The sequence below is a fragment of the Mustela putorius genome, unplaced genomic scaffold, assembly GCF_011764305.1.
Source record: "Mustela putorius furo isolate JIRA1106 unplaced genomic scaffold, ASM1176430v1.1 tig00003845_pilon_pilon_pilon, whole genome shotgun sequence".
Classification (NCBI taxonomy): Eukaryota; Metazoa; Chordata; class Mammalia; order Carnivora; family Mustelidae; genus Mustela; species Mustela putorius.
In genome coordinates this window covers 17,478,857-17,493,590 of record NW_025421998.1, presented here as the reverse complement: position 1 = coordinate 17,493,590, position 14,734 = coordinate 17,478,857, and the positions used below count along the sequence as shown (strand labels likewise).

The following is a 14,734-nucleotide window of genomic DNA, read 5'->3' as shown; positions in this document are numbered from 1 at the left end:
AGAGGCTTTAGGGGTCCAGGGGAGGAAAAATTCTCCTGCACCCTCTTTGGCTCTCTGGTTGGGTCTAAGAAACTGACATAAGAATAACAAAATAACTTACACACATTTTATGGAATTTTTACCTGTTTATGGGGTCCTTCACAAGAAAATGAAGACCGAAACAAGTGACTAGAGCAGGAGGCTTTTATATCTCTTGGGCAACAACAAATCTGTGAAGGATTGATACGACAAAGGGGTTTGGGCTCGTGGCAGTAAGTGGTAAGTGTTGTTTATACAGCCTTGTCGGCCCTAACTTCTTGTCCCTGGTGTTAAGGATGTCCCCTTCCTCCTGGTACAGAGACGGTGTCTTTCCCATGGGAGACGACTGGGATAGAGGGCAGGGTACAGGAGGTCAGAGTGACCTTCCTTCTTCTGCTGATTTGTGGGTGGTCAACATGAGGTGCGGTGTTTTGGGGTGCTCTATCTTGAACCCATCAGGGGCCAGTGAGCAATTTGCTGCTGTCTTGGGGACTGGCGACACTCCAGATGGTGGCAGCTCTTTCAGCCCGCCGCCCTTGCAAAGACAACATGGAGCAAAGTGCCACTGTCCTGTGACGGACATACCTTGTGAGCAAGAGGTACACTTCTGTTTGAAGTCCCTGCGATCCGGGGATGCTTGTTACTGTAGTAAGAGCCAGCCTCCCCGACACAGGCAGTTTCCCTAGGTCCAAGATCAAAAGAAAGTCATACCTTTCCTCCACCATTTTTGCTAATGATTTACTGTGTGCCGGTCATGGTTCTACCCCTGGAAATACCGCAACGGACAAAGCTGTCTGCTCTCAGACTTGTTCCCGGTGCTTCTTAGCTGCCTGCGGGTTTCTCTCTCTCTGCAGCTTTCTCTGTCCTCTGAGCCGTTGCTCACTGCTTTCTCCTTTGTGCTTCTCCAGCATTCTTTCATGCTGCATCATCTCCCAAATTCCACAGACTTTTTTTTTTTTTTTTTTTTAATGATAAGTAAGAATTCCAATGGGTCCTTTTGCTTGAATGTGATTTGGGATCAAAATGTGAACTTCTCTATTGGGGTCATGTCCAAAGGCTTTTGCTCTGTGAGTTCGAAGTTAGGATCGTCACCAGTGTGTCAGAGCAGACGTACATCACACTTCCTGGACAGATGTGTGGATGAGGCAGGGGAGGGGACAGCCTCTTGACTGTCACTGTGTCGTCTTTTCCCTTTACTTCGCTGGAACTAGTGCATCATATCCCAGTGTTTCTTGGTCTTACTTTTATTATTGGCTCTCCCCCAGGTCTTTTCAGGCTCTTTCTCCTCATCCCTCTCACCCCCGCAGTGAGATTTTAATGCCACATATGTACTGTGTATCTGTTTCTGTACTGTGTACATATATGTGCTTTATCCACCCCCCTAAAAAAAGAGAGAGACCAAGTTTTTGTTGCCTCCTCCAACTGATTTTGCTTGAGAATGCATGCCTTAAACTCGTATTTGTAAAGGTAAATTTTTTTTTCCATTTGTAGGCGGGCATTTCCACTTCAATAAGCCAAGTCTAACCGTATTGAAGCAGAACTCTGTTGTCTAATACACCTGTGCTTTTATCATAGCTTTCTTTTTAGCTGATTACCATTTAAATAAGTATGCTAAAATCTTAGTGTATTGAGAACATTAGAAAAGTACATTTTTTATACTTTCCAGAAGTCAGGTTCCCCCCCACTAGGTTAAAAGCTTATAAACCATGCAGCTTTTCTGTACAGGCCACGTTTGCTTTTTGCTCCTTTGGCAAATATTTATTGAGGGTGTACTGTGCACAAGGCTCTGTGCCAGGTGCTGAAGCCCAGTGGAGTGGCTGGTGGAGTTCAGGCTGGTTCCTTTATGCTCTGTTAGCCCGAGAACTAGCATGGGTTATGTAAACTGGTCCAGGGCAGAGCTGTTTGTACTAGTTTTTATACGTTACCAACAAAGTATAGTACCCCTGGGAGTTGCTATAACTAACCCCTGCATGGTGTAATAAGAAGGGTACTTGGTCTTTGTCCTGGGTCCCTAAATCTCCTGAAACCCTTACATTCTCCTGAGTGTGAGAATTTCTTTGGTGCTCAATAACTCTTGGCCGAGGGGCTTCTAGATAGCATCAGAATGGGGGCTGGTTCCCAGAAAGGCCAAACTTTGATTAGAAGCTTGGAACTTTTCCGCCCTATCCCCTCTAGCCCTGGGAAAGGGAGGGAGGCTGGAGATTGGGTTAATTGTCATTGGCCAATGATTTAATCAGTTGCGCCTCTGTAAACCCTAGAGGAGAGGGTTAGGAGAGCTTCCAGATTGGTGATCACATTGGGGTACTGGGAGGTGCACTGAGAGAGGACTTGGAGACTCTCTGCCCCTCCCCCATGCCTCATCCTGTGTCTCTCTTCCATTGACTTTTCTTGTGTTGTTACCTTTAGAGCAAACCTGTAAGAGCAAGGAAGGTACTTTCCTGAGTTCTGTGAGTCATTCTAGTGAATTATGGAACCAGAGGGAAGGGGTCATGAGAACCCTCAGTGCTGGCTGTTCAGGTGTGTGGATGGCCTGGGATTTGAGATTGGCATCTGAAGTGGAGGCGGTCCTGCCAGCCTGAGCCCTTTGACTTGTGGGACCTGACACTAACTTCAGGTAGATCGTGTCAATCACACAGAATTGTGAGCCAGCCCATTGGGTGTCAGAGAGTCGGAGGAGTGCTGCTGGGAAAAAGCCAGCATGTATTTGGTGTCCTGATAGGAAAAAATCCCTTACCCTTGCCTATCACTGCAGCGGACCCTCAAGCAACATAGTTTGAACTGCACAGGTCCACTTATACGTGGATTTCTTTTTCAGTAGGCACCGTATAGTACTGTAAATACATTTTCTCTTCCTTAAGATTTTCTCAGTAGCATTTTTTCCTCTAGGCTTTTTCATTACAAGACTACAATATGTAACACATATAACATACAAAACGTGTTAGCTGTTTATGTTATCAGTAAGACTTCCGATCCCCAGTAGGCTCTTTGTAGTTAAGTCCTCAGAGGGTCAAAAGTTACATGTGGATTTTCAGCTGTGTAGGGGGTCTGCATACCCTAACTCTACATTGTACAAGTGTGCAGGGGTCAACAGCTGTGTGTGTGTGTGTGTGCGCGCGCGCCCGCAGGCGCACATGCACACACACTTACTGTATGAAAACATCGAGGTCCAAGCCCCGGAAAATGCAGAGTCAATATGGTTCTCCCTTCCCTGTTCTTTCCTGCCAACTGTGACAGGTTTCTGGCCACACAGTGCATGCCTGTCGCAGAACAGTGTGGGAATTGACTTAAATTCTTGGACCATTCTAGATGACTGATGTATTTTCAAATGGATACATGCAAACATAACAGGGAAACCTCAATATGGGGTTCGCTCAAAGAATAAGGCTCTGTCCTTCACTACTGTGTTATTGCCAAACCAAGAAGGGGGTATATAGTTTCAGGCTCAATTTCACATTGCTCAGGAGGGACTGGGTAAATACATTTTAGAAAGAATACAAAGCAGCTCATATTCTCTGGAGGCTTTTGTTTGAGGGTCCTTCCGGGGATAGAACGTCTCATGCATTCGTTCCTTGTACAGAGAGTTATGGAGCTTCCAGGCTCTGTGCCAGGCTCCTTGGTGCAACAAGACAAAAGGTTCTCATTTTACTCTGTTCCTATTTCTTGGACAAATGGTGTTAGACAACTTTTTATTCATTCAACTTGTGATTCAGAGTCGATCATCCAGGTAGACTGTCAGGAGGTATTTAAACAAGATACCATCTCTGCCCTCAAGGACCTTGCAGGCCTGTTTGTTCATTAATCAGGCATTCATTCAAAAAGTGTGCACTGAGCCAGGTCAGTGGTAGGGAAACAGAGGACCGGGAGCGCACAGTTAGTCCCTGAAGGGCTGTGAGTCTTAGCCTCGAGGGCGAACACACAGTAACCACTTCGAGGGAGTACAGTGTGGGGAGAGACAAGAACGAGCTCTGCCCACAGCACTGGGAGCACAGAGGCCAGGGGAGCACAGAAAGTGGGATTTCCTAACTTAGCTCTGAGGAGGTGAGGCTCTTGTCCTGACTTTCTAGTTGGGGCTGGAGAGAAGGGATGGCTTGGAAAGGAGGCTGCGGCAGGAGTTCCAACCCGAGGGAAGACGGCAGTGTCCACGCCTGCAGGTGCTGTATTTTGCTCTCGCTGTCGGAGGTGGCGGTAGACAGACTGGAAGGTAGTGAAACGCTGCACCTGCTTGCCAGGAACTAAATCCTGGTAATCCCGGCACAGTAGTAGTTCAATGAAATGGGCCACCGAGAAACAAGTAAGTAATACCGTGGACACCACACATGAGAAGGGTGTTAAGGAACAAATAACACTGGGACATTGATAAGTTACTCAGAAAAACAATAGAGTCTTACTCCTCGTGATTTTTAGTCAGAGTATAGGAGCTTAGAACTTAGAGCAATGAAGGTTTCCCTCTGTGAATTAAAATTTAAGATCAACACTCAAGTGTCTTACCTACTCTAACACCTCGTTGAATATGTTGATCCTATTAGCAGGGCTGTCGTCCTGGGCCCCCTGTTCACAGGGGCCCCGAGTTTGGTCCTAATGTTCTCTTGGTGCCCTCTTGAAATTCTGAATTTTTGAACATGGGGCTGTGTTTTCATTCTGTACCGAGCCCTGATAATTAGGTAGCCGTCCTGCCCGTGAGACTGGTCATCTACGGAAACCAAGTCACGGAGCCAAGCTTTAAAGAAGTACATGTCCTCATGCTTTCTGGGAAGTTGGAGCCAACAGGATTAAAGTATCTGGGCCCCATGAGCAGGACCATCTGTATGGTGTGTGTGGAAGGCTCAAGCTGTCCCAGACTGATGCCACCTAACATTCGTTTTATTAGACAAATAATCTCTTCCTCCCACCTCTTTCTCAGTAGGCAACCCTTTAATTGTGACTTGGCTTCATGCATGGTCTTCCTGCAGGGAGAGAGCTGCTCATGCTGACTCCATACTTGATTCAGGGAGTTAGTTACTAAATTGGCATTCTGGTGATATTCCTCAGTGAGGTTCTTTAACGGGATCCTGCCCGTGAGAGACATGTCTCCTTCTGCTCGGTTTTGAGCCTGACGGCTGAAGTCCAGCCTTGATGCTGGTGAATTCACCAGAGTCAAGGGCACAACAGGAGTTAAGAACAAGGGCTCTGGGTTCAGCCAGACCCTGCTGGGATCCGATACTGGTCCTGTCCTCCTAGAATGTGTGATCCGGGCCAAGATACATAAGCTCTGGTCTTTCATCTGTCAGGTACTGAAAGGAAACCTGTCTGTCTTAGGGTTGTTGTGAGACTGAATGAGGAAATAGACAGTAGGTTAGTGTTTCTCACCCTCAGCACTGTGGACATTTTGAGCCAGTGGTCGTAGGTTGCTGGGACGGGAGCTGCCCCTGGCATTGTAGGATGTTCGTCAGAATCGTTGACGTAACCAGTGGCTTCCCCATCAGTCCCACAGCTGTAACAATTGAAATGTCCTCAGATGTTGTCATTTGTCCACTGGGGGCCAAAATTGGCCCTGGTTAAGAGTCCCTCACTCACTGGCCACGAGTGTGTGTGGATACACAGGAGTGTGTGTGGAGTGTGTAGATAGAGCAGCGCCTGGAGACAAGAAAGCCAATGTCAGGTTTTATAATCTTAATGGCAGTACTAGTACTAATGATAGTACTCTTTGTGCCATCCTGAGGCTTCTGGAAAGACATTTGTCAGCTTGTCGCTGATCCCTCTTCCTTAAATTTCTACATCCCTGGCAGAGTACAGTCCATATGAATTAAAGGGTAAATGTTTAAAAAAAAAATCTACTTTTAAAAAAATGAAAGAGAAGGAATCTTTAGATTTGCAAACAAAGAAGGAGCTTCCTAGCTCAAAACCAGTGGTGTTTTTGTGATGTTTACTTTTGAGTTTAAATCATATTGGGGAATTTTCTTCCTTGATCTCATTGCATTAAAAATTAGCATGTATAACCTATAACAACTCGGTAGTTGTAGTGAAAAAGGAAACTGGATAAAATGATCATGAGAAATACAACAAAGTACTGTTAGGAAACTGGTATAAACCAAAAAGAAAATCAAATGCATACCGAGATTCCTCTAAAGACAAAGAAATACAGCCAGTTTATAAACAGTGGAACATAGTTCAAATTCAAAATAATTTTTTAAAATTTCAGTAATTTTTTTCATCTAAATTGGCAAAGATTTAAGCAGTAACATCCATTTCTATTGTCTAATTTAGAGGAATCTTTATTTATTTATTTATTTTTAATTTTTTTTTTAAAAGATTTTATTTATTTATTTGACAGAGAGAAATCACAAGTAGACGGAGAGGCAGGCAGAGAGAGAGAGAGAGGGAAGCAGGCTCCCCGCTGAGCAGAGAGCCTGATGCGGGACCTGATCCCAGGACCCTGAGATCATGACCTGAGCCGAAGGCAGCGGCTTAACCCACTGAGCCAGCCAGGCGCCCTAGAGGAATCTTTTTACACATTTGACAGTGGATGGGTGTAGTCCTTCTAGAAGGAAGCTTGGTTATAAGTACACCTTAAAACTTGTCATATCTGTTAGCCCCCAAAAATAACATTTGGAAATAATTCCTGTAGCATAATCTGAAATGTAGACAAATATTTATGCATGAAGATGTTTATTGCAAGCTTATCTTAATAGAAGCCAGCCAAGTGTCTAGCATTAAGGGAGTGGTTAATTCCAGCTTATGGTAAACAATCAGCCGTCCTTAAAACAATTTTTGCAATGGGACGCCTGGGTGGCTCAGTGGGTTAAGCCACTGTCTTCGGCTCGGATCATGATCCCGGGGTCCTGGGGTTGAGCCCCAAATCAGGCTCTCTGCTCAGTGGGGAGCCTGCTTCCTCCTCTCTCTCTGCCTGCTTGTCATCTCTCTCTGTCAAATGAATAAATAAAATCTTTTAAAAATAAATAAATAAAACACAATTTTTGCAAAATGTTTCTAATGGCACGTGAAATTCTTACAGTGTTAAATGAAAAAAGCAAGTTTTAACATTATATATGCTGTATGAAATCCACTCAAAATAAAGGCCAGGAAGAAATATGAACACATTTAACCTATTTGCTCTTGGAAGATTGGCTTAGGAATAATATATGAAAGGTGCTCATAATTATGATTAAACTGATCATTTCATAGCAAACTTAGGCTTTTTGGTCCGTTCTTGAAGTAATTTTTGGATGTCATGCATTTCTATAGCTTAGAAACGAAGGTAGAGGAGGTGAAGCTATGTTTATAACAGAAAGCAGAAAGCAATTGTCATTGTCTTAAAGTGCAGCTTTATATTTTAAATAAAGTCATTATAAATTCCAATAGGGAATCATCTTTTGAGCTTAGATGCCTTGCCCTGGATGAAATGAATTAATGTTTTATACCATGGTTCTCTTTTTGTTTATCAATTTTTAAGGTATATTTATTTTAGTATATTTCTTGATGGAATAATCTTTTAAATGTCCATTTTTATTTTTATAGTATGTGCAGAAGCTTATAATCCTGATGAAGAAGAAGATGATGCAGAGTCCAGGGTATGTAAATTCCTTAATAAATTAATTTTAAATTATACTCCCGTATCAGACTAGGAATATGATTTTAGAAAGAGGTTAACAGGCATATAGATTGACAAGAAGCATAATGGATTATTTTGACTGTTTCTTTTCTACTCTTCTCTCTGATAGCTTCCTTCTACTTCAAGTTCTATAGAATTACTTTTCTCCAAAGAGAAAGATCTTGTTCTTTGGATAAAAGGAAGGATGAACATAAAAACTCACTGTAGTTGTGGTTTTATTTCTTTTACAAAAATACAGCCTGGTGATGGAAAATGTTGTTAGCTATCTTTCTCGTAGCATTAATGCTATTTTTCTGACAGAGTTTCTAGTAAAGAAAAATACTAGGGATGGGCGCCTGGGTGGCTCAGTGGGTTAAGCCACTGCCTTCGGCTCAGGTCATGATCTCAGGGTCCTGGGATCGAGTCCCGCATCAGGCTCTCTGCTCAGCAGGGAGCCTGCTTCCCTCTCTCTCTCTCTCTGTCTGCCTCTCCATCTACTTGTGATCTCTCTCTGTCAAATAAATAAATAAAATCTTTAAAAAAAAAAAAAAAGAAAGAAAAATACTAGGGAAAGCCTTCTTTCTGTTCCTACTAATTTATAACAAAAGAAGCTTATTCTGAAACAAACAAAAATCACAGTAGAATTATATCTAAAGTACCAGTATAAAAGTTCTAACTCCTTGATATCTATGAATCTAATAGTTTGCTCAGAAACTGATTTCTTGAAGGTCATAATGTTTTTGTAAGAATTTGTCCAGTGTTGTGTGAAGCAGTTTTTAAACTATGTCCTCCCTTCACCTATTATTTATTTAGTAAAAAGTAAACTAAATTAAGAGATAACTGTGCCTGAAAAGGGAAAGTAATAATTTACCTTTTTTTTTGAGTACTTTCTTGGCAAAAGCGCCTGTTTTCTGTTTGGACTCAAATGATAAACAAAAATTTATTTCCGTAGCTCTGACAAATACTTAACTAAGATTGAGTTCTAATATGGAAAAGCGAATACTGTGTCCCTAAGTCATTACATCATGAAGCTCCCTGAAATTGATATAAAATCCAGTGGTTGAAAGATCAGGAATCTTATCTTGAAGGTCTGGAAGGAAATCCCATTTCAGTTCCCATACCTGTATGGATTCCCACCAGCAGTGTGGGGGGAGCTCACTGTTTGCTACCAGAACAGAAATTAATTTGATAATGTCTATAAATTCTGGCCTGAAATTATGTTTCCTTAGGATTAAGTTTTTACTAACGTATAGCATGCTGTTAGTACTTGATGTAGTCGTAAAAACTAGGCTGTCCCCATTGTGTCTTTGATTTATGTATCTAGCAGAAACAATGAGTGACTTTGAAGAGTATATTTGCATATTTAGGTGTACATGGTAAAACTTAGTAATTGAGGTGTATGATGGGCTGGTTTAATTTAGTGAGAATCTAAATTGAATAACATTTCAAAAGTACGGTTTAAAAACAATATACCGTTGGGGTGCCTGGGTGGCTCAGTGGGTTAAGCCGCTGCCTTCAGCTCAGGTCATGATCTCAGGATCCTGGGATCAAGCCCCTCATCGGGCTCTCTGCTCAGCGGGGAGCCTGCTTCCTCCTCTCTCTTTGCTGCCTCTCTGCTTGCTTGTGATCTCTGTCTGTCAATAAATAAAATCTTAAAAAAAAAAATAATATACCGTATCTCCTAGACTCAGACTATTAGCTACCATTTTTTTTTTTTAAGATTTTATTTATTTATTTGAGAGAGAGACAGGGAGAGAGAGCCTGAGCGAGGAGAAGGTCAGAGAGCGAAGCAGACTCCCCATAGAGCTGGGAGCCTGATGTGGGACTTGATCCTGGGACTCCGGGATCATGACCTGAGCCGAAGGCAGTCGTCCAACCAACTGAGCCACCCAGGCGTCCCATTTTGATCTATGTGATAGGTAAAGTGATTGGCTGGGTCACTCCAGTTAATTCCTAACTGTCTTGTTGGGGAGGTGGTACTTGTTAAGATTCATTTAGCTATGTCAAAGAATCCAATCACATTGAGATAAAAATTTTAAAAAGAGAAAATACTGAAGAAAATTCTTGGACATATCCTTTGAAATCTTATAGAATTACAGAAAGAATTGGGAAAAAATCAAAATAACCCAAGCTGTGGCTGGTGGGCCAGAGCAAGCCCACCTCTGGGGACCTTCCATAGCTGTGGTGCAGTACTTAGAGTGTTGTCTTAGAAAGACACTTGGCTGCCAGTGGTTCTTCATGCTGGGACTCTGAGCTGGAAGTCTTAGTTTCCCTGGGAGAATTTCTCATGGACCCAGCTTTGGGAGGACCAGGGACAAGGGCAACCTTTGGCTACCAGACACCACTTTTAAATGAAGGCAGTTCCTAGAGAAGGATGAATCTTTATGAGCTGGGCATTCACTGCGGGAGCTGTCCCCTCCAACACCCTCCATCTTACTTTTAATAGTTTTTTTCCAATTTATTTATTATAATTATTAAGTGCTTCAGGTTCTCCATTAGTTTGACAGAACAGTCAAACTAACAGTCTAAACATGTTACCAAAAACTGCACTATTTTTTTGGTCATAGATACTACACGGCAAATTGCACCGTAGCCCTTGGAAATTATTCTTACAGATTTCAGAATTAATTGGCTGTAAGCATATATTGGAAAATTTGTAAGGAAAACATATATTTTGATAAAGTGCCATTTCATTTGAACATTTTATATTTCACAGACCATGTATCAAATCCTTAAGTCTCAGATTAATATAAGTATTCTTTGATACGAATTCGAAGAAATTTTAAATACTTAAGATGGATTTTGGAGGCGCCTGGGTGGCTCAGTGGGTTAAGCCTCTGCCTTCCACTCAGGTCATAGTCTCCGGGTCCTGGAATCAAGCCCCGCATCACGCTCTCTGCTCAGCAGGGAGCCTGCTTCCCCCATCTCTCTCTGCCTGCCTCTCTGCCTACTTGTGATCTCTCTCTGTCAAATAAATAAGTAAAATCTTAAAAAAAAAAAAAAAGATGGATTTTGGAAAAATCACAAATTAGATTCTACCTTTAATAAATGAAGATATAGGGTTGCCTGGCGGTGTCAGTCAGTGGAGCATGCAACTTTCCATCTCGGGTTTGTGAGTTCAAGCCTCGTGTTGAGTGTAGAGATTATTTAAAAAAAAAAAAATCTTTAAAAAAATAAATGAAAATATAAGAATTATATATACACATCTAACATGTAGCTCTTTTGGTAGAAAAGAGCTGGTAATTTTAAGAACGGATCATTTCTTTGTGATGTTACTCCTCAAAATTTTGGGGGAGTGCCTTCTGTATGCCTGGCCGGGTGCTAGGAATTTTAGGGGTGAGTACTGTAGGAAAAGTCCCTACTATCTTGGGGCACAGAGACTAATAGCAGAATTAAACAACAAGCCAGTAAATTAATGAACAGGTACAAGATATCAAGTGCCCACAGGATGGTAAAATAAAACCAAACCCCATGTCGACAGGGTCCCTAATTAGATGGACTAGTTGCAAGATGTCTCCTTGAGGTGGGACCCGGAAGGTGGCGAAGGGGAACCTTGCCACAAAGCCCAGGAGCCAGTTTCGGCTTGGCCCCAGTGCCCCAGCGTGAGAGCCATTGGCAGTTCTGAGTGCAGGCAGGTGTGGCTGTGGACTGCATGGCTGAAGTGATGGTGGCGAAGGAAGGACGGGCATTTAATGCGCAGTAAATGCAATGAAATCCATCCAGGTGTTCTGATTTGAATTTTTTAAAGGTTACCTTCAGCTCTGTGTGGACAAATAGGAAACTATCTTGTACAGATATGCCTTGCTTAGCAGAATAGATTTGCGGTGTTTTCTTTGGAGAAAATGTCTATATAAATTTTATTTATGAATTGGTTTTCTAATTTTTTTAAATGAAAGACACCAGAGCTTTAGAGCAGGAGCTGGCAAACATTTTCTGTAAACCTTATTTTCTTTAACTGAAAAATTTTCTCCTTTCTAGGTAATAAATATTTTAGTGTTTGAGGGGCCGTACAGTTTCTGTCCAAGCTACTTGCCAGGGGTCTTGGGGTCTTCAGTGAATAGGTGATCACAGCCCTTTACAAAATGAACTTGCTAACCCGGGGGAGCACTTGATGGAAAAGCTGTCAGGCATGCTGCGGATAAGGCTGCACCTCCGCCCCAGACAAAGCTGCATGACTTTCCCTCACTCAGGGGGCTGAGAGCTCGCGTCTGCTCCCCCAAAGCGGACCTCAGCACTGACAGTTCTTCCCTCCGACGTCCTGCGGGGAAGTTTTATGCCTATCATAAGACAAGTAGACTGATGTGTTTGTTAATTTGGTTTTAGATTATACATCCCAAAACTGATGATCAAAGAAATCGATTGCAAGAGGCTTGCAAGGACATCCTGCTGTTTAAGAACCTCGATCCGGTAAGCGACACCGCAGTGACCAGCGACGGTTTTTTTGTTTCAGCATCACAGAGTGAAAAATGGTGCAGGGTCTTGACAAGCTAATGTCACCCTGGATGATGTAACCCTCTGCCCCACAAGCAGCGCTAAGCTTGGGAGAAGCTGTGTCCTTGCAGCCTGGAGCACACAGGCCGGCCAGCCTGCCCCCTTGTCCGCGGAAGACATTATCTCATCCCTCCAGGTTACAAGTGTAGCCTGAGAAACGGCCCAGATGAAGGGAGGGCAGGACCTCAAGTTCTTTGTACATCCAGCGGGAATATGAAGGGTGGATTGCCGCTCTCTTGGGCTAGTGATAATAATGATATTTTAGTGTATAACTTTTGTATTCTACTTATTTTGAAAAGAACATTTTACTTCACTTTAAAGGTAGAGGGATTTTTTTCCTTTATAAGGATTGTGAAATCTCTTGTTTTTAAAAGGTTCTGGGTGCGTTTTTAGAAACCCCTCTCGGTATGAGTAGGCCTGAGGTTCACATTTTGCCCTGTACTCAGACCTGAATGTTCTCTTTCTTCATCTCATGTTGTGCTTCTTCATTGCTGTGTGGTCATTCGGGTTGCCATGGTCCTGCTGCCATGACCCAAATGTGGAAACGGAGTCAACTTTTATAGGTTACCCCAACTTTTAAAAAATACATATATTTAAAAAAAATTTTTTTTTTTTTGAGAGAGTATGAGGGAGCATGAGCAGGAGGTAGGGCCAGAGGGAGAAGGAGAGGAAGAAGCAGGCTCCCCATTGAGCAAGGAGCCCAATGCGGGGCTCCATCCCAGTACCCAAGCTAAAGGCAGATGCTTAACCAACTGAGCCAGCCAGGCGTCCCAATACCTGTATTTTAAAGGCCAGTTCATGGCCAGGGGAGAAAGAAAAAACCAGTTCACGAAATTACGAAATTCATGAATTATCATTATTAAATATTTTGTAGGGCAAGAAGCTAATATATTTACATAGTTGCTTCCAATAGATGTTTTTTTTTAAAAATGTGAGCTCAAGCTGTGTGGATTTATTTGCCCTACTATCCCCAATCCTTCTGATGCAAAATATAGATGAGTAAAACTTTATTTTTCTCAGTAAATTACCACCTGGAACAAAAAACAAACAAACCCTCCCCCCCCAGGAATGGCAGATTGAAGATTTTAGGTTAAGCTCATGTTTTAAACAGTCTTCTAGTTTTTCATGATACACTTTTTTTTTTTTTTTTTTTTTACAATAACCCAGATGCATTTAAAGTGAATTACATATTCAACTCTGATCACCTGCTTATACAACAGCTTTCATTCAGTTCAATGCCCTGACTGATCATTGTGCTCCAGAGCCCATGTAAGCCTTTTTAGGGACGCTGCAGAAATACTGAGACATGGCTTTTGTCTTCTTGGAACATATGATTTGATGAGGGATTCAGAAGCAGTTTGGTACCTCACCAGCGCTGTGATGGAGTCAGGACACTGTGTGAGGAGAGGGTCTCTCAGCCCCACATGGGGATTTGGGAAGCTGGGGAGGCTGCCTGAGCTGAGCCTCAGAAAGTGAGTAGGAAGGAGGTCGCCGATGGAAGGAAAGGGAAGGGAGTGTTTTCACAGGAGCCTGCGTCAGCAGACACAGTGGCGAGTGCTTAGGTACATGTGTGCCATGTCCCCCAGGACCCTTCTTGAGTGCCCCCTATAATGTCAGCCACATACTGTAGGCAGCGGAAAGTCACCATGGAAACATTTTAAGCAGAGAAAGTAACAATCAAATGTGTCTGAGGTCACTGTTATGGCAGGATGGAGAGTAGAAAGGCGGGAACTGGGCTTAGGGAAGGGAATAAGAGGATGGGTTTCATAAGATATTCAGGGTTAGCAGAAGTTGGCACTTTTTAGGGACCAAATAATGATTGACCTGATGGAAAGGGTTTAGGATGACTCCCACTGTCTTGCTGGGAATGAACATGAGCTGGTATCTTTTTCTGAAGTGGGAGAATTTGGAGGAGGAAGGGCACGCAGTAACTGCGGACTAAAAGGAAGAATGATCTTGGCCTTTTACCTACTGTCTCACCTGAACTCCCTGAAGTCATTGTTTAGCTTGGAAGTCTTGCTCCTCCTGGGCCTCTGGACATTTTTCCTGGGAGGGCTGTATATTCATATGTTGGGCACAGCATTTATAATTATTAATCTCTTTGAAGATATCCTTTTCATGAATATTTAATGCTCGACTCAGTAGGCCATTTTTCTTCTGAAATATTTCTAATTTGAGGCAAACGGAAATAATTTTCCTATGCTCCGTGATAGGTTCTTTGGTTAATGGAGAGTAAATTGTTATTTTTGAAGTTAGAGAACTTTCATCAAGCTTGAATTTGCTTTCTGTAGAATAAGATGTGGATTTCCTACTGTAGTTGTCAGTCACTGGGATAAGCCTCTGCCTATTAAATATTTCCTAAGTTCTTTTCACTCTGTGCATAATTATGGGGAAATTGCATTTTGATTGATTAGAACTGACACATGTCACAGTGACAAGTTCTAGAAGAAATGATTGTTCTGTATTTTACCAGGAATTACTTTTTTATATATCCATGTATGAATTCCTAAGCTTTATAATGTTTTAAAATGCAGCTAAATACCAAGGCAACAAAAAAATTTATTAGAGCACTGGATTTCATTTTTTCCCCCTCCATTTGACATTTAGAGAAAGAGCTAATCAATAAAGCTGATATTTTCTCTCCATCTGGACTAAATA

At 42.4% G+C, this 14,734-nt stretch overlaps 1 protein-coding gene across 2 annotated transcripts in view; it reads left to right on the top strand.

Annotated features, from left to right (window-relative positions):
* The window catches only part of PRKAR2B (protein kinase cAMP-dependent type II regulatory subunit beta), an 87,639-nt gene that overhangs the window by 52,761 nt on the left and 20,144 nt on the right, over positions 1 to 14,734 (top strand). For both annotated transcript variants that reach the window (XM_045089664.1, XM_004739542.3), the window contains exons 3-4: positions 7,513 to 7,565; positions 11,909 to 11,992. In XM_045089664.1, coding sequence (XP_044945599.1) covers positions 7,513 to 7,565; positions 11,909 to 11,992 — 137 coding nt within the window. The remainder of the gene's footprint in view (positions 1 to 7,512; positions 7,566 to 11,908; positions 11,993 to 14,734) is intronic.